The sequence below is a fragment of the Leucopleurus acutus genome (assembly GCF_964270905.1).
Source record: "Leucopleurus acutus genome assembly, chromosome: 18".
In the NCBI taxonomy this organism is placed as follows: domain Eukaryota; kingdom Metazoa; phylum Chordata; class Mammalia; order Artiodactyla; family Delphinidae; genus Leucopleurus; species Leucopleurus acutus.
The window spans coordinates 8,397,689-8,420,478 of NC_139160.1; the positions used below are offsets into that span (position 1 = coordinate 8,397,689).

General features: G+C 42.7%; 1 protein-coding gene across 2 annotated transcripts in view; it reads left to right on the forward strand.

The window, feature by feature from the left end:
* Nucleotides 1–22,790, forward strand: part of FRY (FRY microtubule binding protein) — a gene marked incomplete at its 5' end in the record, with an annotated part of 329,047 nt that overhangs the window by 63,108 nt on the left and 243,149 nt on the right. The window contains one exon of one of the 2 annotated variants that reach the window (XM_082859750.1): nucleotides 14,165–14,234. The exons of the other annotated variant lie outside the window; for it this stretch is intronic. Coding sequence (XP_082715876.1) covers nucleotides 14,165–14,234 — 70 coding nt within the window. Of the gene's footprint in view, nucleotides 1–14,164; nucleotides 14,235–22,790 lie in introns of those variants that run through there. 2 annotated transcript variants of the gene reach the window in all.

Consider the following 22,790-nt stretch of genomic DNA (forward strand, 5'->3'; position numbering starts at 1 on the left):
GCTCCAGCTTACTCCTCCTCTTGGCCGAAATGGGAGTTTGTTCAAACAGATATCTAGGAGCCTGAAAAAATTATGGACAGCTTCTCCATGGGGGAGATTCAAGGCCTGGAGCCGCCAGGATCAAGTCACTAATGTGCTTTGACCCCCTGCCATTGGTTAGAATATTTGGTCATTCATTCATTTACCCAGTAGCTGCTCATTCAGTGATTACTCACCGAGGGCCTCCTGTGTGCTGTTTAGTTGGGGTCCCAGGGTGCCGGCCTGAAAAGGTGAACACAGTGAACATGGAATCTGCCCTAGTGGAGTTGATAGTCCAAAGAGGGAGGAAAGAATACCGGAAAAAGTTACACAGTAAAAGCGTAACTACAAATTGTGATAAGGGCTATTAAAAAAAGAAACAGTAAAAGTAGCAATGAGGAATTTTAAGAGTAGGTCTGGATTTAGACCGGGATGTCAAGGGAAGGCTTCTCTGAAGAAATGATGCTTAGATAGGAAGAAAAACAGGATTTACCAAACAAAGAGAACAGAGAAAGCATGTAGGCAGTGGCCCAGCACTGCTTAGACCCTGAGGTGGCCAGAGACTGGGCGGTGGCGGGGGGGCGGGGGGGAGAAGGGGAGACGGGAGACACAGGTGTGGCTAACTGGGCAAGAGCTGCAAAACCAGGAAAGTTTGAGTAGAAGAGTAGAGCAGCAAATGCTGCTGAGATGCCATTTCCGTTAAAGACTGAGCAAGGTCCGCTGGCTCACTGGAGGCTACTGGTTACCTTAGCGGGAGTGTGGCCACAGGAGACTGAAGAGGAAATGGGGGGACAGGTGTGAAAGCAGCCGCGCTAAGACACTAAGCTATGATGGGGAAGTCGGGAAGAGAAGGTAGAAATTGGAAGGCAATGTGGAATAAAAGGAAGCGTTGCATATTGTCTGTTGCTTGCTTTTCAGATGAGAGGTTTATTCAGCGTTTTAATAAAGACAGGAACAATCTCATAGAAAGAGAAAGGTTAAGATACAAGAGACTGAAGGAGTGAGGTCCCAGCAAGGCGGCAGAGATGGGTCAGAAGCGGCGTTTCCTCCATCCTAACAGGAGACGCGGGACGGTGGTTTTGGGGATTTGGTGGCAGAGAAATGGGAACCTTCACATCTGATGCCACCTGTGAGGCAAAGTCATCCCTGCGAATGGGATGGCAGGAGGGGAGAATGCAAGACATGACAGCTGCAGAGGAGGGAGCCCTGCTTACCCCATGACCCCCTCGCGGGGCAGCCTTGTCCCCTGTACCTGCTGGCAGGGCTCTTTTCTCCTCACCATCTGTCCCACTGATCCTGTCAGCGTTCTTAGAAGTGTATAAGGAAGGTGTTTTGAGTTTGTTTCCTGTGGTTTTCCAATGCCAAATGACACCACTTTATGTAATTCCCTTATGAATCCAGAATATTCTGCCGTGGGAGCAGTGCATTTTGCTCTGGTAATTTTTCTTCCCTGTTTTATTTCTGGTTAATTCCATGACCCTCCCCCCTCCGTGTTCTTGCTTTTACCCTTTAAGCTGCTTATACCTTTTGGCCTTGTAATCTGAAAAGCACATGATTTTGTGTCTGTCTTTTCTGGTTGTTTTTTTGTAACTACATCTCACAGTTCAGTCTGCCTTCCATCCCATTTTTATAGAACACATTATGAAGTTGGAATCTTTCATGCAAGCCCACTGGCAAAAATATCCAAATACTTTGCCTTCTGTATTTTTTGGCCTTTCTCTCCCCCAACACCCCCCCTCTCTTTTTTTTTTTTTTTTTTTTTTGCGGTACGCGGGCCTCTCACCGTTGTGGCCTCTCCCGTTGCGGAGCACAGGCTCCGGACGCGCAGGCTCAGCGGCCATGGCTCACGGGCCCAGCCTCTCCGCGGCATGCGGGATCTTCCTGGACCGGGGCACGAACCCGTGTCCCCTGCATCGGCAGGCGGACTCTCAACCACTGTGCCACCAGGAAAGCCCACCCCCTCTCTCTTATGATTAGGAACTTTCAGGCAACATTTGTGGCAGTAACTAGAATGTCTGCTAGATCTTTCCTTTTCTTCCCTCTTCCCATTCCTGTTAGCCACCTGGCGCTCACCAGGCCCTGTTGCTTTCATCTCTGGGCTTTGTATTTGTTGTTTCCACTCCGTGTCCGGCTTGCGCTCTCCAGATCCCTGTCTCTTTGCTCCAAACACCCAGAGTCTGTTTTTCTTCTGGATGACAGTGTGAAGCAGGGGAGCCCCCTTGGAGGTATGAGTCCTCTTGTTGGGGGTTCATAGGTCCATACCAAGTAGCTTTAGAAATAAGGATGAGGAAGGGCACTAACACTTGGTGAGCACTTGCCCGCTAGGTGCGGTCCTTATGCTGTATGAACCCTCGTGGTAATCCTGCTGCAGGGAGTGTGAATCCCAGTTTATAGACAGGTAAGCAAATCCCAGAGTCATTTGTGACTTCTTGAGAAATATTTCAGGGCCAGGACTGGAAGCTGTCCTTCTTCCGTGCCTAAAGCTCAAGGGGACTGGAGGTTATCACTGGGCATCCTCTGGACACTTACGAAGGAGAGGCCCGGTTAAGGACCTTGACTTGCTTCAGACACTGCACTCCCTGTGATGTGGGGGTGGCTTGCCTGGCAATCAGGAGTCTTCAGCCCTCGAGTCCAGACAGGAATCTCCTTCACCACTAGGTGGCGATGTAGCAGCACAGCAAGTGGTCCCCGTGCAAATGGAAAAGTAGACCTGGGGACGAGCCTTCTAGGGCAAGGGCATTCGAACTTTTTTTTTTCCTCCTTAAATAATTTCCTGACATAAAACTAACCATTTTGAAGTGACAATTCAGTGGCATTTAGTACATTCACAGGGGTGTGCAACCACCGCCTCTATCTATGGCTCCAGTAAAACCCCTTAACCATTAAGCAGATTCTCCCCAATGCCCCCCTCTGTACGCTTGGCAACAGCCAGTCTGCATTCTGTCTTCATGGATTTACCTGTTCTGGGTGTTAATAAATAGAATCATACGATATGTGACCGTTTGTGTCTGGCCTCGTTCTCACAGCATAATGTTCTCAAGGCTTATCCACGTAGCATGTGTCAGTACTGCGTTCCTTTTTATGGCTGAATAATATTCCATTATGTGGGTATACGACAGTTTGTTTATTCATTCCTCCATTGATGGACATTTGGGCTGTTTCCCCCTTTTGGCAATTGTGAATAGTGCTTCTGTGAACATGGGTGTACTTCTCTTTGGTTGAGTCCCTGTTTTCAATTCTTTGGGGTATATACCAAGAATGGCATTGTGGGGTCATTTGGTAAGTCTACGTTTAACTTTCTGAGGAACTCCTAAACTTTTCTACAGTAGCTGAACCATTTTGCATTCTCGCCAGCAGTGTATAAGATTTTTTAAACTTTTTTGACCAAGACGCACAATGAAAACTATATTTTACGTTGCAACCCAGCATTCACGTGTGTGTATGTGTTTATATAACATATGTCTATATCATACATATTTATATATCGTATATATGGAAACAGAAGTTTTATGAAATAGTACTCACACTTATTACTACATGATACACTCTTATGTGTCCTTCCTATTCTATTTTAATAGAAAAATAGGCTGGTTTTGATCCACCAAATTAGTTCCACAACTCAAAGCAAAATGAAATCTTAGCTGTTAAGATCAGAGTACTATTCTAAATGTAAGTAGTAACATATCTCCTTTCCATTTGGATAGTCAAAGAATTTAGGCTATCATTCATCAGTTTAGCAATGCACAAGTTTGGCGGGGGGAGCTTATTTACCTTATGAAAATGACATTTTATATAGTATATTCTCAAACATGGACAATTTAGATCATATACAAATATAAGTTGTACTGCATGTACTTGACAGTGTGAGGATTGTAATTAGATGTTATTCTACAGTCAAGCAATGAATTTTTGGGTGGGTATCGTACCTATGGTTTCTAGGGAAAGTCCTGTGATACATGTTATTTTCATTTATTGAATGGTTCAGTTCTTTCTATATCACTTGAATATTTCATAGTAGAGTAAGATACTGCAACGTGCCATGGGATGACAGAAAGAGCAAGTGGTAATAGAAGAGAAAGAAATAGAATCAAGAGAATTGGAAGAGGGACTTCCCTTGCAGTCCAGTGGTTAAGACTCCACGCTTCCAATGCAAGGGGCATGGGTTCCATCCCTGGTGGGGGAACTAAGATCCCACATGCTGTGTGGTGTGACCAAGAAAGTATTAGGAAAAAAAAAAAGAATTGGGAGAAAAGCATTAGAAGCTTCTCACATCTGCAGTGATAATTTATGACCATCTTTGAGAACCTGCAACTGTGAGCTTTCCTGGAAGGCGAGGTGTTTGGGAGCAGTAGAGACTAGGGGTTGGAGGAAATTCTTTTAGAAAGAATGAAGGACTGATGCAAACAGGTCCACTCCTTGGGCAGATGGGAAAAAAATTACATTTTACTTCTCATTAACCTCTAACTGAAATTTTGTATTTTCTTCATTTATGAACATAGGCAAGAAACCTAGTATTAGCAGTACCTATGACTTCACTACTAATTGAAATCAGAGATAAATTTCATCCCATTACAGTTACTTTAGGTAGATTTCAATATTGTTTATGTTCGTTATTTCATTTAAAAATTATAACTATTAGGCTTGTCCCTAGATTATGTTTAGTGCATTGTTAAAGAAATGCATACATACAATACCATAATTTAAAATAAATTGATTTTTTAAATCTGGTTTTTAAAATAATTTGATAACTGTATTTCAGAATAACTGGTTCCCCCTCCTCAGACACTGCTGGTGGGAATGTAAATTGATACAGCCACTGTGGAAAACAGTATGGAAGTTCCTTAAAAAACTTAAAATAGAGCTACCATATGATCAGTCAATTCCACTCCTGGGTATATATTTAGAAAAAATGGAAACACTAATTCAAAATAACTGGTTCCCTTATAATCCCACATCTTTGGTCTCATTCACGTAAACACATTCTGGAAAGAAAGGGGTTCATGCCCTAAAATAGTTAAGGATCCCCTAGAGCTGTCCTCCCAGTAAGAGCCAGTGGCCGCATGCAGCTCCTGAGCACGTGGACTATCGTGGCTGGTCCAAACTGAGACGCGCTGTAAAATACACAACACATTTCAAATATTTAGTGCAAAAAAAATTCCAGTAATTTATATTTATTGCATGTTGAAATGGTAATATTGGGGGTATATTGGGTTAAATAAACTATATTAAATTGAATCTAACCTGCTTATTTTTAGTTATTATAAATGTAGGTACTAGAAAATTTTAAATTGCATATGTGGACATCACTGGCCTAGTGTCAGACCTGAGCTCCAGTCCTGGGTTGACCACATAACCAGCAATTATCTTCATTGTTGTTATTATCATTATTCCACCATGTCCTAGCTGTCAGATCCCCATCAATTGCCATTTCCTCATCTCTAAGGGTAGATAGAGAGTGGAGGAAGAGTACTGCTATGTTCATTCCAGACTGAGCCTTCTTCCTAATACATTTCTTACTCTCAGAAATGCCCTGCCACCGTATCTTACCCAGAAGTCCAGCAGAAGCCCCACAGCCATATCCCTTTTCCTTATTCTTCTGCTACTTGTTGTCTTAATGAACAAAAAAATTTAATTATATACATGAGAGGGATATACAAAGGTGAGGGTATAAGAATTCATAGACAAAGAACTTTTTGTAATTTAAAGAATAAGAGAAAAAGAAATTCCAAGGGATATTCCCCTGGAGAAGTAAAGAAGATGGAAATAAGTTTTGAGGTCGGGTGGAGTCCTGGGCAGACTACAGATGCCACTCACTCGTCCTGTATTTATCCAGAGAGACTCAAGTGGCATTTGGGTAAGACCCAAGCAAACCACCGGCAGATTCCTGGAGTTTGGAAATGGCCGCTCGACTAGCGGGACGACCCTGGTGTGTTTCCTAAACTAAAAGCCCAGCAGGCTATGCTCAATAGCTGGGACGGTGATGGTGTGTTTCTTTAAGAGGAAAGGGCTGAGGAGGGACATCCCACCCTTTTGTTTGTCTGATCCTTAAACGGATGGAGCCCTGAGCATCTTAACACTAGTGCTCTGGGAATCCAAAGCCCTTTCATCTACAGAATCTCCTCTGAGATCATGAAATAACTTCCTGTAGACAGCAGATAGTAGCGTATCGCGTGCATCTTATGGATGAGAAGGGAACAGCTCAAGCACAGAAGTGGATCACTGTGGCCAGTACCTGGTGGGAGAGGGGCTGACTGTGAGCTTGGATTTCTCCGTAGCTAACACCACGAGGGTCAGAAGCGTGACCTTCCGCCTCTGTTTCCCTAGGCTTCGTAGAGTGACCTCACCCACCCCAACCGTCTGCAGAGAACGTTGTTCTCCCTTCTGGCTCCTAAGCATTTGGAACTGCTCTCTCCAGCAGCCTGTTAAGTTGCTCCCTTCCATCATTCAGCCGGTTTCTAACAGCCACACCCTCCTACACAAAGCACTGCCTGTCTGGTCGAAGCAGGGTGGTGATCTCCCCACCCTTTCTGAAAACATGCCTTGCAAAAGATTTTCTCTGTCCTCCAAAATATACTTGCCCCTTCACAGTTACATTTTCCACTACATTTGAACTGTGCCTGTTGGAAGAAGCATACGATGTAGGTGTTTCTCTGATTCACTGTTGCTGGGCTCAGACCACAGTCTTCTAAAGTTAGGAATCAGAGGGTCCGAACCACACGACCCCAAGAACAGATGGTCACTTTGAAGATTCTGAAGGTTTAGTCAGTGATGCTCAGTGAGGCAGACACTTGTTTTTAAAGCATTATTTCCGAACAAAGGGATATTCAATATGGCTTTAATTCCTTAGCTCAACTATTCTTAATCTCAGTGGTGATGATCTGGCTTCAGCTATGGCTTATCCCTGGTTTACAGGATGCATCCAGTTGTATAGTTCCTATACAATTGTATAGGTGTATAGTTCCTAGTTTTCCTCTAACCTGAATAAAGCACTTTGACGTTGGCTTATTCATTTCCCAGTAGACAACTCCATTATTTTCATATCAATTTATCTCTTTCTAATTCCAAATTATTTTTTGGTCCTGTGTCAACTTCTCCTACTAGTCAGGCAGTGTGTGCTTTATATTGGATATCTTCAATACTAGCTTTATCAAAACAATTGAGAAGGTGAATCTGTTGCCTAAAAATTCAAATAATAAATGCCAAAGACTTACATAAAATAATTGATTGCCCAGTGTTCTGCTTTCATCATGCCATGGTTCCTCCCAATAGTATGGAGAATCAAAGGCTGGCCTGCCCAAGAGATGAGGCAGATTGGTGATAAGAAGCGGCATCCCTCAGTAGAAAAGTAACTTGTCCAGGGTCATAGTATCAAGGTCAAAATTAGCACAATAATTTCCTGATTTCCAGTCCTTCAACTTCTGTTCATAGGTAACTATAAACATGTGATCATACCTAGAAGAAGGAAAAAACTTTTAGTGTTTGTAAAATTTAACTAGTAAGTATATAAAAAACTAACCAAAACTTCTAATTTTGTCCAGTTTCATTCATTGTCCAGTTGATCTGACCCTTATGACTTAAACTCTCATTTATTTTTATGCATGAAATTAGGACCATTAGTGGGAATATTAGCTCTAGCCCTAAAAAGTACTTAATTTTTATCACTAAATAATGGAAATAGCCTACCACATCTCAAAAATTTTAATGTAACTATGAAAATGCTCCTTTTGGGCTTGTTAAATTATCATTCCTATGGAGAAGAACCAGCATTTTCTTAGTTATCATTTAAATAGCAAATAGTGTTTGGGGAAGAGTGATGATTAAGATAAATAGAATTGTTTTTTACTTTAAGTATTATCTGTGCATTTTTGGTAAATAATATGCAAAGCAAATGCCATTTTTTACTTCAGAAAGGACTTAATATTTTATAATCATATATTGTTAGCTATTGTAGCTAGTTATATTGGAGCTGTCTGTATCTCAGTGTAAATAATTTTTCAGGTTGCTGGTAGTCTATGAAAATAGGGTAGGAAACTAGTACCTTTGTGATAAAGGTAAGTGGAGGAAACCGTTCCACATTTTCTCTTTACATGCACGTCTGTCAGAACAGTATTAAATACTACGTGTGCCTTGCATTTACTCTGTAGAAATTGAGGTCAAATCTTTATACGTGCAAAATATATATGAACCACAGCATCTCCTGGGTTGGGCTCTAGGTTAATAATATCCAAACATGCAGGCCCTACCTTGAGGGGTTAATGGGAAGAATAAATTAGGTAAATATTGAGCTGATACTAAGCCAACCAGAACCCTGCTAACTTTACCCTGGGCACCGGAAGTTAGAAGCACTAAAATATTAAATAATACTCTTTTCTTTTTGTACATGCACGTTTAGGTTTTTATCTTTGCGAACTTCAGCCTTCCCCTGGTAGCCAGCAGGGGTGGGTGGCTGGACCGGAAGGGCCCTCTGTGATGAGCAGGTTCCCTCTCTCCCCCTTTCCCTAATCTGGCCCTGGAGTGAAGGGGGCATTTTGCACTGGGTATTCTGGGTTCATTGCTAGCTGTAGATCTGCTACTTAACAGTTGTCCTATTCCTGTGCGTTCATTTAATTCTTATAAAAGAACCTGTGAGATAAGCGCTGTTTTTCAGACAAGGAAACCGAGACCACGGGGTGTTCAAGACTCTGGTCTCCTATATTGCTCCCCTTCTAATTAATATCCCTTGAATATTTGCTCTCAAAGTCTCCATTCATTTATCTGGAGCAGTGTCGAGGGAGAAGCCCAGTTTTCAGTTCGCCAGTTAGGAAGGTGCTGGGGTGGAGACCTGAGTTAAGGGACACTTTAGTCCCAATTCCTTGTCCTGGTGTCTCGGTGCCAGTTGTAGAAAGGCACCCCACAGGTGCCCAGCAGACCTACCCCTCTGTTCAGCTTTGTCTGTACAGGTCCTCTAGTTACAGCGCATTTACATCAAGGGCTCAGTAAATGTCCATCCTTCTACCTGACTCTGAACTTGTGAAACACCCTGGGTGACACGAGCTCATGAGGAAAGGAGGCCTTCCCTGTGAGAGCAGCAAGGGGACGAACTTCAGGCTTGTCCTCTCCTCCTGCTTCAATCTTTAAGGGCTTCCCATTGCCCTAGACCAACGTTCAGTTCCTTTGTCATGGCCAGGAGAGATGAGTGGGGAAGAAAACTGGGTTCTGCTGCTGTTTCTTAATGAAAACAATTTTAGGAGACATGATTTTCCTTGTTTATGTCTGAATCTGTGCAGCAACAAGCTGTGCTTTAATGAAGTTCTGTCACATTCAAAAAATTTAAATGTCTTTCAATTCATTTCAAAGAATTATTTGTACTGGATAGTAATGGAGTAAATGTTTTCCAAACTTGCGGAATCTATTTTTGTGAAGATTTGTATATGTGGGTTGGATTTTTTTAAGGGGATGATGATTGCATTCCGTGTTTACGAAATGAACGTTGTGTGGCATCACTTCCTATTTCTTTCTCTAATTTCTTAGCATAGGATAGATCAGCCCAAATTATGCATAGACCAGAATAGCAGCTTGTAATTTATGTCAATCATTTGTTCTTTAGGTTATCTCTAAAAGGCCTCTTATTCTACTGCTTAAAGAAAAACAAAACCCTTTCTCCACAATTGTCTCCATTGATCTCAGCTGCTGTCTTTCGAACTCAATCCAGGCGATGCTTAATTTGACTTGGAACTGTTCTTATTAAGAAACAATATATACTAGTAGGGATATAATATATTTAGTGCTGTTTTGGAATTTGAAAGTCCAGATCAAAAATTGATACAGGAATTTTTCTTACATTAAGCAATTTTCCTTTGTTTCCTCAGGATGCTGGTAAAACATTTCTCCTCTGCCTCACACATTCTGTGCATGAATGTACATGTCACTCTGTGACAATAATTACATGTGTGTAGCCACGTGCAGCCACGTCCTGCGGGGAAAGGGGGCGGCTTCTAGTCCTAACCCAATCAACTCACTCAGATGCTTTAAAATCATTAGATAATGGCTCTCCATGTTGGCAAGCATCCAGATAGTTTGCCTCGCTTTGTTTTCACATTTGTTTTTAATACCACACATTTTGGTCTCCCAAAAATTTGTCCAAAATGCTAAGAAAGGGAACATTGAATATGAATTAGAGCACAAACTGATTGCACTTCAGTTGCACGTTTTTGTCACAGGCAACAGCCAGCACTAGGCACGCATGACAAGTCTGTTCATTCACTGACTCACTCAATGTATGTATTTTGCAGGAGGTCTTACCATGTGCTAGGAGGTGGAGGGGATACACAACAGAGTGACACACAGCTCTTCTGGGGGGACGTGGGACAGGTGGTTATAATAGGAATCCAGGTAGGATGTGGGTAAATGCTGTGGACTGTAAGATACAATCCATGTGCCCTTTACCACCCTCATCTCACTGCCATTCAGCAACCTGGGACCTGGGTGACCACTTGGCCTCTGCCTTCCTGAAACACTCTTGTTTTCTTAGTTCCTGCTGCACCACCCAGGCTATCCCCAGCCCGTTAGGTATCTTGATCACAAATAGGCACCCCTTCCTGTGGGTTGAGTATTGGGTAGATGCAGTCGCACACCAGGGTGGACACAGCCCATCACCACCCGTTGACAGCTTGGAGAGTGGAGTTGGGACTAGATGTCCACCCTTAATCGCCCCACTCCCACCCCAGGTCAGGTGTCCCTTATACAGAACACAACCTGTGGGATGAATCAAATTAATGTGAAAAATCATGGCATTCTTCTCTGGGTTCCTTTTAGGTAGGGCTACAGCCCCCCAGGGGACAAGTCCTCCTCCAGACTAAAGCCAGATGGGAAGGCGGTGTGTAGTCCTGGAAAGCCAGGCCTGCAGCACTCCTCTTAGTGATAACAAGGTTTTTAGCACCTCTTCCTGGACTTTTGCTAAAGAGGTTGGTAAGCATGATTCTGGCCTTGCTTGTGGTTAAAGTAAATAAATAAAATTTAGCATAAATGACTCAGGCTCTAAAATTTGCTGGACCTCAGTTTTACCAGCCATGTGACTTTGACCTTTGGTCTTATTTTATGTCTCTTTAAACCTCCATTTTCTCATCTGTAGAATGGGGCTATTAATAGTACTTCATAGGGTTGGGGTAAGAATGGGCACTTTTAAATATGATAAAGTAGGGATTTTTCAGGACAATATTACTTTTCAACAAATGTAGATGGTGTCATTAATTGTTATCACTGTCTCAGGTCACTTTCCGACTCCCACCCACCCCTACCTTGATACCATTTCCTGAGGCCTCCCACTTTTTCTGTATTACTGCTACTTTTCTTTCAGCCTCCAACATCTCTGCCTAATTCCTTGCCTAAAGATTCGTGTTCTCCTAAGATTCTTAAGGAAGGGTCCCTCTTTTTTACAGATATGAAAGCTGAAATAGTTTTAGTTCATCTTAAGTGACAGCTGAAGTCTCATAACAAGCCAGGGACGAATTCAGATTTTATTTTGTATTTTAAATACCTCCGTCCAGGTGCCCATTCTGACTACATTTTTCATAAGCCTCCCCCACACACCTAGAGAGAGAGGAAACCAAAGGGTAAATATGTCTTATCCCAGCTTGCAGCAGGTGTCATGCTATTTGGTTTGCAGGGCTTTCAGCAAAACAAAAGGCCTTTTCTGTCCTTTTACAATATATGCTCTCTTTAAAGGTACTCGAATGAGAAAAAAAAAAAAAGCCTACACTGGACAAGATTTCGGCTTCTAACAGACAGAAACTGGGCTCTTAGTTGCTGATTCACTCTTCACAGGGAAAACTAAATGCCATTAAACACATTCTTTTCTAAATAGCATTTAAAATTTTATGAGAGCGTCCTTTTGAAATAACATATATATATGAGCGACATTCTCAGCAAATTAATATGTTTATAGTAGGATTGAAAACTTTTAAAAGCCAGTTAAGATCTCTTTTATAAAATCAACAGAGAAAAATCTGTCTGCTTGAGTAACAGTATATAATAGCATGTTTGGTTATTGAGCTGTTTTAAATGTCTCCACCTTGCAGTCCCTATAGTTACCATTGGTGTTCAAAGATGATAGAGCTTAAATGGTACAAAAATGTATTTAACCTAAATTTAAAAGTTCTAGAGTCCTTAAGGGTTCATAATAAATATCAAGATAGCTAAAATTTAATTAAGCATTTACTGTATGCAAGACAGTATGCTGAACCCTTTCATTCATAATGTCCTTTAATCTTTCCAACAACTCAATGAGGGCAGCACCACTGTGGATCCCCATTCTGCAGATGAGCAAACTAAGGCTTAACAAGGTTAATAGCTTACCCTAGGTCTCAGAGCTAGGAAATTCTGATGAGTTTTGAGAGGCTTTGTGCTCATGAACTCCAAGGCACCCTGCAGCCTCCCTGTTCATTCATTGCCAACCACAGTGAGGGAGGCACCAGAAAGGTGGGTGTGGATATTTTGGTTTTCAGATGTAACAGCCATTTTGGTAAATCCTTTGGGTCCTGTTTCACCTGGAATCCATATAGTCAAAGTACAGGTGATAGAACTCAATTAGCTCATGAACCAGAAGTCAATCTCAGGAGACTTCATGAGGAGAAAGTGCTGTGAGTGGAGTTGGACATCTTGGTGGTGGAGTGCTTACGTTTTGTATAAGGAGTTTGAAAAGCTCATTGTATTGATAGTGTCTTAGGGCATTTCAGGACAGTCCTAAAAGTTCTCTTGAGTGTTGAATTTTTAAAAATTCTTAGTCTTAGAAAAAGTGTACTCTTTCCCTACTATTTCTCAAATGAACTGTTAGTCAGGAAAGTCCTATTTGTGTGTTGATTTTGAGTGGGGGAGGGGTGCTTACTTTTTTTGGTGAAATAATTATTAATATAGTTTATTAACGCCTTTGGAAAATGTTAGTCGTAAGTGTACTGGGGAGGGGGAAGGATGCATGGTTGATGAGATGCTTAGTCAAATCCCACCTACTCAAACGTAGCCTGTCAAGATTAAAGTTCTCTTGTTTAATCACCTAGTCCAGCTAAATAATAACATGAAACAAAGCTAACGAATCAGGACGCCTGATATCAAGATTTCATGGAGTAAAAAGCCATCGTGCAGCAAGGAATATAACGCTTTGCTTCTTATCTTTTGATAACAAATAAAAATAAGCTTTCCTGGGCTCGGTGGCTCCTAGAAAAGACAGGCTTGAAGATCCATTGTGGAGCCTGGCATTCGGTAAACAAGCCTAAGCAGTTCGTACCGTCCCCTTCGGACGCACACGCTGGGGCGGGGGAGCGGGTGCCCCTCAAAATGACAGCATTTCTGGGAGGGCGCAGCACGAAGTGCAGCTTCCACTGTGCCCGTGAAAGGAGGGGAGGAAAAAGCCCAGGCCGATATCCTGTTATCAAGCTTTCCTGCGGCAGCGGGGCGAACGGAGGGGGCTTTTCAGAAAACGTCGCTGCAAACCAGATCCAGGGGTGCCACTTGGCTTCCTGCGGCGACGCGGTTGTGTGGATTTCAGGGGGCAGACGCCGGGGGAGCCGCAGCGATGCAGCCGCGGGCGGCTCACCGGCGGCCGTGCTGAAGCCGGGAGGTCCCTCCCGCGGCTGAGTCGGGGCTGAGGAGTGGCTCAGGTTGAGCCCGGGGGGCGGAGGCTGCCCTCCTAGCCCATCCCTCAGCCCTGCGGCGGCCCGGAGGAGCCCTGGGGGCCGGAGCCTGTCTGCGCCGCGTCCGGCAGGCCGGCCGAGAGACCCTCCCTCCCGGGGCAGTTGGGGACTTCCTCGGTCCCGTACCTGCCGGGCCGAACCTGTGGGCGGCAGCCAGCGGGCGTGGCTGGTTATAGCAGCTCAGAAATGAAAGCAGTGGCCGCCGCTGCCTCTCAGGGCTCGGGATCAGCCCCCAGCAAATAAGGAGCCAGTTCTGGACCCGAAGGAGGAGGAGCGGCCGAGCATCTCTCTCTCCGGCGCCTCCGTGTCCTTTAAATGAGGACTTGCTGCCGGCGCCAGAGGTAGATCTGCAGAGCCGCCCTCCCGGCTGCTGACCCCGCTTACATCACTAACCTGTGACAAGCGCATCTCCACGCCCGGTACCTGCTCCCCCGGCGGCTCCCGGTCCAGTCCGAGGAGCAGCCTCTTTGTATGCCGCCGACATGGCCAGCCAGCAGGACTCCGGCTTCTTTGAGATCAGTATCAAATATTTACTGAAATCCTGGAGTAATAGTGAGTAATAGAAAATAACCGTTTGTTTGTTTTTGTTTGCTGGGTGTTGCCTAAGGTCCGAGAAATGAAATCTCAACTGGACGCATAGGCTTGTGAGCCGAGGAAGTTTTTTTTTGTTTTTTTTGCTTCCATCTGCTATGAAAATCAAAATGTCAGAGACTGAACTAGCTTTCCTGAAGTGCAAAGGCTGCGGTGGAATTACAGTAGCTTTGGTTTGATTAAATTTTCAAGTGAGATGGCCCTTCAGACCCTGGCCAGCGCAGGATGGGGCATTCCAGGCTGCATCTCCTGCCTTGGTGTTTGTTTAATGTGTTCAGGTTTTATCGAAATATTTTGTGAAGTGTGGTTTAATCAAAGGGGTGTGGCAGGGTTTCAGAGTACTTCATAATTGTTTTATTAGGGTATTGTCTAAAGAAAAAAAAGTACTTAATAGTCCAAAGCCTGACTCATCTTTTTTTTTGACTATAGAGGCATATGCAGGTTTATTTGATCTCTCCCTGTCCATGTGGGTGATGTTCAGAATGCTGTTACAGTATTTGACTTTTTGAAAAATCCTGACGTTTGTTATAGTGCCAATAAGGTGCTTTTCTGAAACATAAACAAGTGAGGTGCTGACCATAAAATCATTTATTAGGATATCAGAATGTTATGGCTTCTGAAGTTCCATTTCTGACCTACTTAAAGGTTTTTGCAGTCAGATATTTCCAAAAGACAACCTCTAAGGCATCGTGGATCCGGAATCAAATTAAAATGAGGCCTTCAGGTGATCAGTGATGCCTTGTATTTTCTGAACAGTTTAAAAACAAAGTCTTCTTTATTTCACCAACCAGCCTTTGTACTTGTTTTGGATAAAAGACTGGCTGGTGTTACAGATCCCTAATTGTTTAAAATTTTAAAAAATTTTCCAAGAAAAAAATTTATGTTGTATTCCGTGCATACTAATTAACCTACCTGTGCTCAAAGAGCTGGAGATTAATTATCTCCTACACAAATGACCTGTGGCCAAGATTGTTCTTATGTAAACAAAAGCCGGGAGGAGAACCTGTGCCATAATTGCTTTGAGAAAAGAGCCAGAGTACCTTCAGCCTGAAGGTGCCCAGGGATATTCATCTCTAAATGATATCCATAGAAACCTTCTTTTCCAGATCATTTTGCACCACTGTATACACTGTGGGGCTTGTCTGAAGCTGTTTTTCTACAAGTGGGAAGCCATTTGAGAGTAATCCTGTCACCCTAACACAGCATTCCTTTGTTATAGTCATAATTCATTTATCTTGGATTCATTACTTGTGTAATACTTCACACTCAAAGGGTGAATTTTCTTTGTCTTTTTATCCTTTGATTAATGAAAAGAATTTGACATACAAGGTTCTTAATGGAACAGTTTTCCAATATCTGGAGAGACTTACTGTTTGACATCAGTGTGTGGTTTTGAATCATTATTTTGAGTACTTTAAGGCCAGATTATTTTCTTCCATCAATTTCTGTCATTGCCTCATTAGATAGAAGATTATGTTGTGACAATCCTGAGGCCAATGGGATTTCTTTTAAAATCTTTCTCCCCTTTTGTCTTTTCAAATTACTCTAGACAAAGTCTATATTCTCTCCACCCTTCCTAAACTCTCCATCCCCCTCCCCGCCCCCCTTCACATCAGGAGATGGTTCAAAATGACTGTTCATTTCTACTTTGAGAGTGTCTGGGACACAATTTTGAATTCTTTCAATTCATTCAGCAAATATTTATTCCACACCTACTACATGCCAGGCTGTGGAGCTACAAAGGTGACTAAGACACAGCACCTGCCCTCTATCTTAATTTCTTTATCGCAGAAGAGTGAACTTGGTGATTCTCTAACATGCCTTTGGGGGTCAGAATGTTTTTCAGTCCTTTCTTAAAAGAGGAACAGGAAATATACCTTATGTTTAGGCTTCCTTAAGCTTGTTGCAACACTAGCATAGCTCTCAGTTTTACATATTTTCAGTGGCAAAAAAGAGAAAGGAATTTGTCTGTGTGGAAGACAAAGTAAAAAACAGAAGCCTTAGGATGCTCAGCCTACTCAGGGCACCGGGGCTGAGAGGATGCACCGTGGGGTCGGCAGCTCATGGGCCCAGCATCACAAGTTTGAGAGGTGAGGAAGCCCCACTCTGCCACATACCCGAATGGAGAATCAGGCCTCTAATTATGTAGTGGTGCTTATTGATAAAAGTACAACAATTAAAAAGCAATAAAACAAACTCTATAACCATGGCTGACTGCTTTGCAAGGTGGCAGTAAGAGGAAAGATGATTCTGTGAGTATTTCCAGGTTAAGATTTCCATCTTTTTTTTTAAATGGCACATTGTAATTATGTATATATTTGTCTCCTGAAGAATTAACAAGTCAATTATATCAGTCATTGCCTGGTGAGATATAGTAGCTTTTCGCTCACTGTTCTTTTTTTTTTTTTTTTTTTTTTTGCGGTACGCGGGCCTCCCACTGCTGTGGCCTCTCCCGTTGCGGAGCGCAGGCTCCGGACGCGCAGGGTCAGCGGCCATGGCTCACGGGCCCAGCCGCTCCGCGGCATGTGGGATCTTCCCGGACCGGGGCACACACCCGCGTCCCCTGCGTCGGCAGGCGGACTCTCAACCACTGCGCCACCAGGGAAGCCCTCACTGTTCATTTTGACACTCCCTTCTTCCCTGGCCTGCCCTGTCAAGGCTGCCCTTTCATTTTAATGGAGTTGGAAATTCTTATGGTCTTGATGTCTGGAAATAAAATGTCCTTTGTTCACTGCTTTCCTTATCTGCTTGGACACTTGTCCTGTTGCTTCTTCCCCACTCTTGCCCAGGCCTTCCCCAGCTGGTCAGTGATTCTCACAGCTGCACTGTCTTGATGTTCATGGCTGTGGCCACCATGGGCCCTCTTCAGTTTAACCTGGAATGTTGCAGAGGTCTCCTCATGGTTCACCTGACATAGAGCAGCCTGGAGAGGCTTCTGCCAGCTTTTCAAAGACTATATCACAGCCTCCTCTGCCCCTGAGTGTCAGGGACCACCATACAGGACCCTCTTTGAATTCCTTGTTCGTATTCTCTCATGTTGTTTATCTGTTCCAGCCATAGTTAATCTGCTCCCCTCTCTGCATTTCACTAACTTGCTCTCCAGTCCATGCCCGTACACATGTCAGCCCCCTAACCTGGCATGCCCTCACCTAGAACACACAAGCTGCAGAGCCAAACAGGCCTGGTTCAGATCTCTGATTCCTGCATTTGTGAGGCCTTGGAAAATCAATTAACTACCCTCTGCCTCAATTTTCTCATATGTAAAATGGAGGCAACAATAATGGATACCTCACAGGAGTAAATGAGGCATTAAGATGTCAAGTACTTAGCACAATATCTGGCGCATTGTGAATCTCAATAAATTTTAAAATAATGTTAATGTATTCCACTGCTTCCCTTTATTCTAAACCCACTTAAAACCAAACCTAGACCATTTTTCACCTTAGCATTGACAGCCTCTCTGGAGTATTCCATGAATAGTCAACATTCACTGCAGCCCCTGCTTTGGGCCATTCTTTTTTCTAGATTTACTTTTTATCTTTACCCCTTTTTCCACCTCAGCTTCCACCTCAGTGGACTGTGCCTACCTTCCCTACGTACATACCTTCCAGCAGCGTGGGACATGGCCTGGGAGTATTCTCGGTGGCAGAAAGTCACCTTGACCTTTCAGATTTACTACAGAAGATGTTTAGAGCAGATAGTTCCAAGCTATTTCACGGGAGAGGAGGGCTTGCTTTGTATTGATGCACAGAGCTGCTGGGTAGGCTCTCCTGCCGATGTGAAACTTCTAACCGGCATTCCTTGGGCTTCTATCCACCCCATAGTAGCCAGTGAACACGGGGCCCAGTGGATGAAGGGGCCTTCAGGGTCCATTCAACATCTCCATCTTTCCAGGGCAGGACAGTTTGTATCTTTCCTACAATGCTGACAAACCTTGCTACCCCATAGAGAGAAATCTTTGAATGCCTGTTAACGCTTCCAGGGAATGAGAATTCCATTGACAAACTGCTCTGGGGAACTGAACTTGTTTTGGAAGGGACTGCTGTACATTATAAAATGACTCATGGTGCTGTAGAAAAGCTTGCTTTATTGGAAGAATTGGGTGTGGCATTTTTCAGGTATGTTGTAGTGAGATAAATCATGGTGGTAAGGACAGTATTTCTGTCCAACATAGAAATGCTGGTTAGTATATGGTAAGCTCTGGGGACGAAGAGAAACCACGTTCAAGTAAGGATTGAAAACATGTCCGATTCACTGCAGAACAGTACTCATTGATCCCTATTTATGTCACCAGGATACTGCAAAGATGCTATGAGAAAGCCTTAAGAAAAATCTCAAGATGTTAGTTCAGTTAGTATGGTAGAGTTGGTTTAAAGAAGTAGAAAACTAAAGAGGTTAACCAAGTTGCCTTAAGTCCAGCAGAGCAGTACAGCTCAAGTGCAAGCACACCCACCTCGTTCTTCTAACAGTGGGGAGCGCCCAGCACTGTCCCAGGCACTTAGAGGAGAGTTACTCCTGTGTTCCTGTAGCCACGGTCACCTCTGCCAAAGTTGTGAGCGACAGAACCCCAGGTCAATACCCGCTCTTTCTAAGTAGAAAAAGTTGACGTATCCTGGGTTTATGATGGAGGAAAATTTGAGGTTTGTATTTGCTTTTGTTTTTTTGTTTTTGGTTTGGCTTTTTTTTTTTTTTTTTGGTTGAAATACATGAACGATCCTAGAATCTAGAATAGCAGTAGCTGCCACAGTGCCTGAGGGCCCACCCTGTGTCAGATGTTATGCTTGGTAAATTATACGTAGGGCAAACCACATCACTATTTGTCCAAACTGAGACACCTTTAAGAGTGAAAGTTAATAATTATGCTGGGACACTAGGCATAAACGGGGACTGCCCTGGGCAAAGGAGGCCATATGACCACTCTGTTTATTATCTTTACTCTTTCCAGTAACCCTGCAAGGTTACGTATTATCTACATCTTACAGATGAAAATGAGAAAAATGAAAAAATGAGAGTTGAATAAGTGGTTTGCTCAAAGCCAGGATGGTAGTAGGTGCCATGAGCCCCTCCCCCAATCCAGCTGATAATCTCATTTTTAAAAATCACCCAGAGAATGAGCAAAGGATCCAGAACACTTTGGGGAATTTAGTGCTTTGCGGGTACGTACCTTCTTGTCGGCTGATGACACTCCCAGTTCTTCGCCTCCTCCTTCCCCATCTACCTCTGAAACTGCCCCCTGCCCCACCATCTCTCTCAAGACGCAGTGCTGGAGAATACCATCCCCTTAGCACAGACCTGTTTGAAAGACCTAAGTATTAACAGCTCTTCACTCTCATTATTAAATATACGCAGCCAGTTCTGTGCCCTGTGGTCATTTGATTTCACTCACACACACACACACACACACACACACACACACACACACACACGATTATAGTAAAAAGGTACATTTCTTCTGGTAGAATATTTTATGTTGATGGCCCCCATTTTTAAAAGTACATGTAAATACTTAATTAAACAGCTCAAATAAATAAGAATATATTAATGGTCTTCTTTTAGAATTGTCCTTTGCTTATCTTGTTGGGGTTTCTCTGCTCTGTTGTGTTCTTTTTGGGAAACAGTAGCAAACCCCTAATTATCTTCAGCAGTGAGAACAGGGAGACTATTTCCAGGGATGATGGAAATCTGTCTACAATTCGGGTATCTCATTTTACCTGATAGCTCTGGTTTCCGCCACCATAAAACCCCCCACGAGACTGGCCACACAAAATGATTCAATTTCAACTTCTTTGCCTACTTTTGCCTGCTGCTTGTAGAAGTTGCCAACAAGAACCGAAATAGTCAGAAAGGCAAATGGCAGTAGGCAAGGAGGAGAAATGACCTGGATATTTTTACAATGTGGGAACAGCCCAGGATATTTGAGAAAGTTGCCAGTATTGAGATGTTTCAACTGATATAACATGCAAATATGCCCTTTATTTAAAAGACATCTGTTTCAAAACAGTGTAATGCCCATGACTCACTAGTTCACTTTTGGGTACAGTTCAAGGAATTGAATAGATTCCATGTGTCCTGATCATCTTATTAGTTACATCTGTAGTTTTGAGCCCGGTGAGATATTCAGAATGTGCTGGGCTCAGAAGTAAGTTTGGGCTGATGAGAAATGGCATTTTCCTTGTGTTGGAGGTGTTCTATAGATTGACAGCCCTGAATATAAGCCTTTTGTGCAGGTTCTTTGTTAGTACTAAGCCTTAAATTTATTTAGTGCCTTGTAGTTTGCTCAGCACCTTCAGACACCACATTACCTCATTTGATGAATGAGATGCATTGATTCTGAATAAACTAGCTTCTTCTTAAATGTTCCTGGTTTGGAATGAAGAGGCTTAATTCTCCCAAAGCTCAGCTTCTGTGGTATGAGATACCCATACGGCATCACATAGGTATATTTTGTGAGATTTCAGATCAAATGAACAAATAATGATCTTAGTACGGGGTCTTGACCTTTGAATGGGACTTTCTAAGTACAGTATACCTTGGCATTTATCACATAAGATATACAGAGGTGAGTCCATCCAAAAAAACATATGTATTAAAAATTCCCGAATTTATTTGTACCCTAGCATTTCTTAGTCCTCTTTTTTAAAACACTTAAACATTTCTACTTTTTCGCAATATGGTGCCTTTTGGGAATCACCCGCTATTTGCAGATGACCCCAGTGCAGAAGGTTTAGCAGGCACCGACTTCCTGGAGAGGGGCATTGATGGATAAGATAGTACACAGCTTTATCTCTTTTTTTTTCTTACTAATCTCTCTCATTTGATAGATCCCATTCATCATATTCATTTCAGTGTTGTTCCATTGTAGAGCTGTTGGCTATATGAATAAAAGAATGCTCTTTCTTTGAGTTGAAATGTATCTCCCAGATTTGGAGGAGCAGTGGGAATAGCCTTTTCCATTAGAACATCTTTGCTTACTTTTCAATGCTGCCTTATACTGAAAAACTTACTACCTTACCATCAGCTTTTCTTGGTTATTCCTCATAATGTCTTGCTGCTTGACAGTGTCAAAGACGCAAGGCAAACGCTATGCATTACTTCTTTCTTGAGCACCGTCTGTGTCCTAGACACTCTGCTTTGAGAGCTTCATAGCTGAATCAGACCTGGATCCCACCTTCTTCCTTCCTTATTAGAGTCAGAATTCAGGACTATTAGTGCAGAAGCTCCCAGGCCTAGGAGAGGATCCAGTGATATTTCAGAGACACTGTGTGCCCCGGAGAATTTTATTTGGGAGGATGTGTTTGATAGATTCTGTTGACTTTAACAGTCTGGATTTGTACTTGCACTGCATCAGAGAACTATTGGAAGCCTGGTGTTTGCAGGCAGAGTCCTGTGAGGACATTTTCCAGTCTTCCTCCTAGCAGGATGGCTGAAGGAGAAAAGGAGATGTAAATTATTTACTCAGGAACACTTGACCAGATGTCAGTATTTGGGAGAGCAAGGGTTTCAGATAGGCATTCTTTACCTTAGAAAAATGTGAAGAAGAGTTACGATGTTTATCAGAATTTTGGCGTGGGACTCGTTTAAAGCCATTAGACTTCATTTGCAGTGGGCCTCTCACTCTTCGGCATATTTGGGGGATTAGAGAGAAGGAATGTGTATGTATGTGTATATGTGAATTATATATTCTGTACGTTGTTTAATGATCCTATATCTCACCTATGTTCTTACAAACACTTCTTTTTACAGAACATACAAGCACAAGCATTTAAGTGTTAGTCATCCAAAACTCCAGATGCTAAGTAGTGAAAGTTTATATTCTGCCAGCATATCAGGCTCTGTAATGAGTCTGATTTTGGTTTAATTCCTTTCTACTGTTTAGTCATTTGATGAGCTGCAGATGGAAATTTAAGCCAAAGCCATAATATTCCAGCCAGTACTTTTTATGCTACTGTAAGGACTTGTTGTCATGTCAATTTAAGGGAGTTGAAATCTTTTCCAAGAAGATATTCAGATCTACATTAAGGGCTTTTATCAACTCTAATTTGATATACAACTCTAACTGCCTCTGCTGTTCTCAATCAATTGCAAAGTGCAAAGTAGTTTAGCAGTGGAAGACAGCTTTGAAATTTCTAGTATTTCTCGGCTAATGCCACAAGCATAACATTATGGAAATATACAATTAAATCTCCATTAAATTTTTTTGTCCTCAGCTTAAGAAACACTAGGTTGGCTTCTGTGAGTCTGGATTTAAACAGGTAAATATATATTTTGGCAGCCATGAAAAGGAGAGGGTATTAGATTAACTAGGGCAATACTTTAGTAAAATTCCATTTGAATGTTATATTTATGTGGGAAGGGTTCAAATCAGTAAGATGATTTATTATGTAACCGTCAAATCAATAAAATGTTCAATTGTGCAAATACAAGATTAGGTTTTCCTTCCCTGTTTTTCTGTTAATTTTCTGTGTGTGACCTTGATCGTCTCCTTCCCTTACTTCCTTGTGTGAGAGGAGCAAAGCT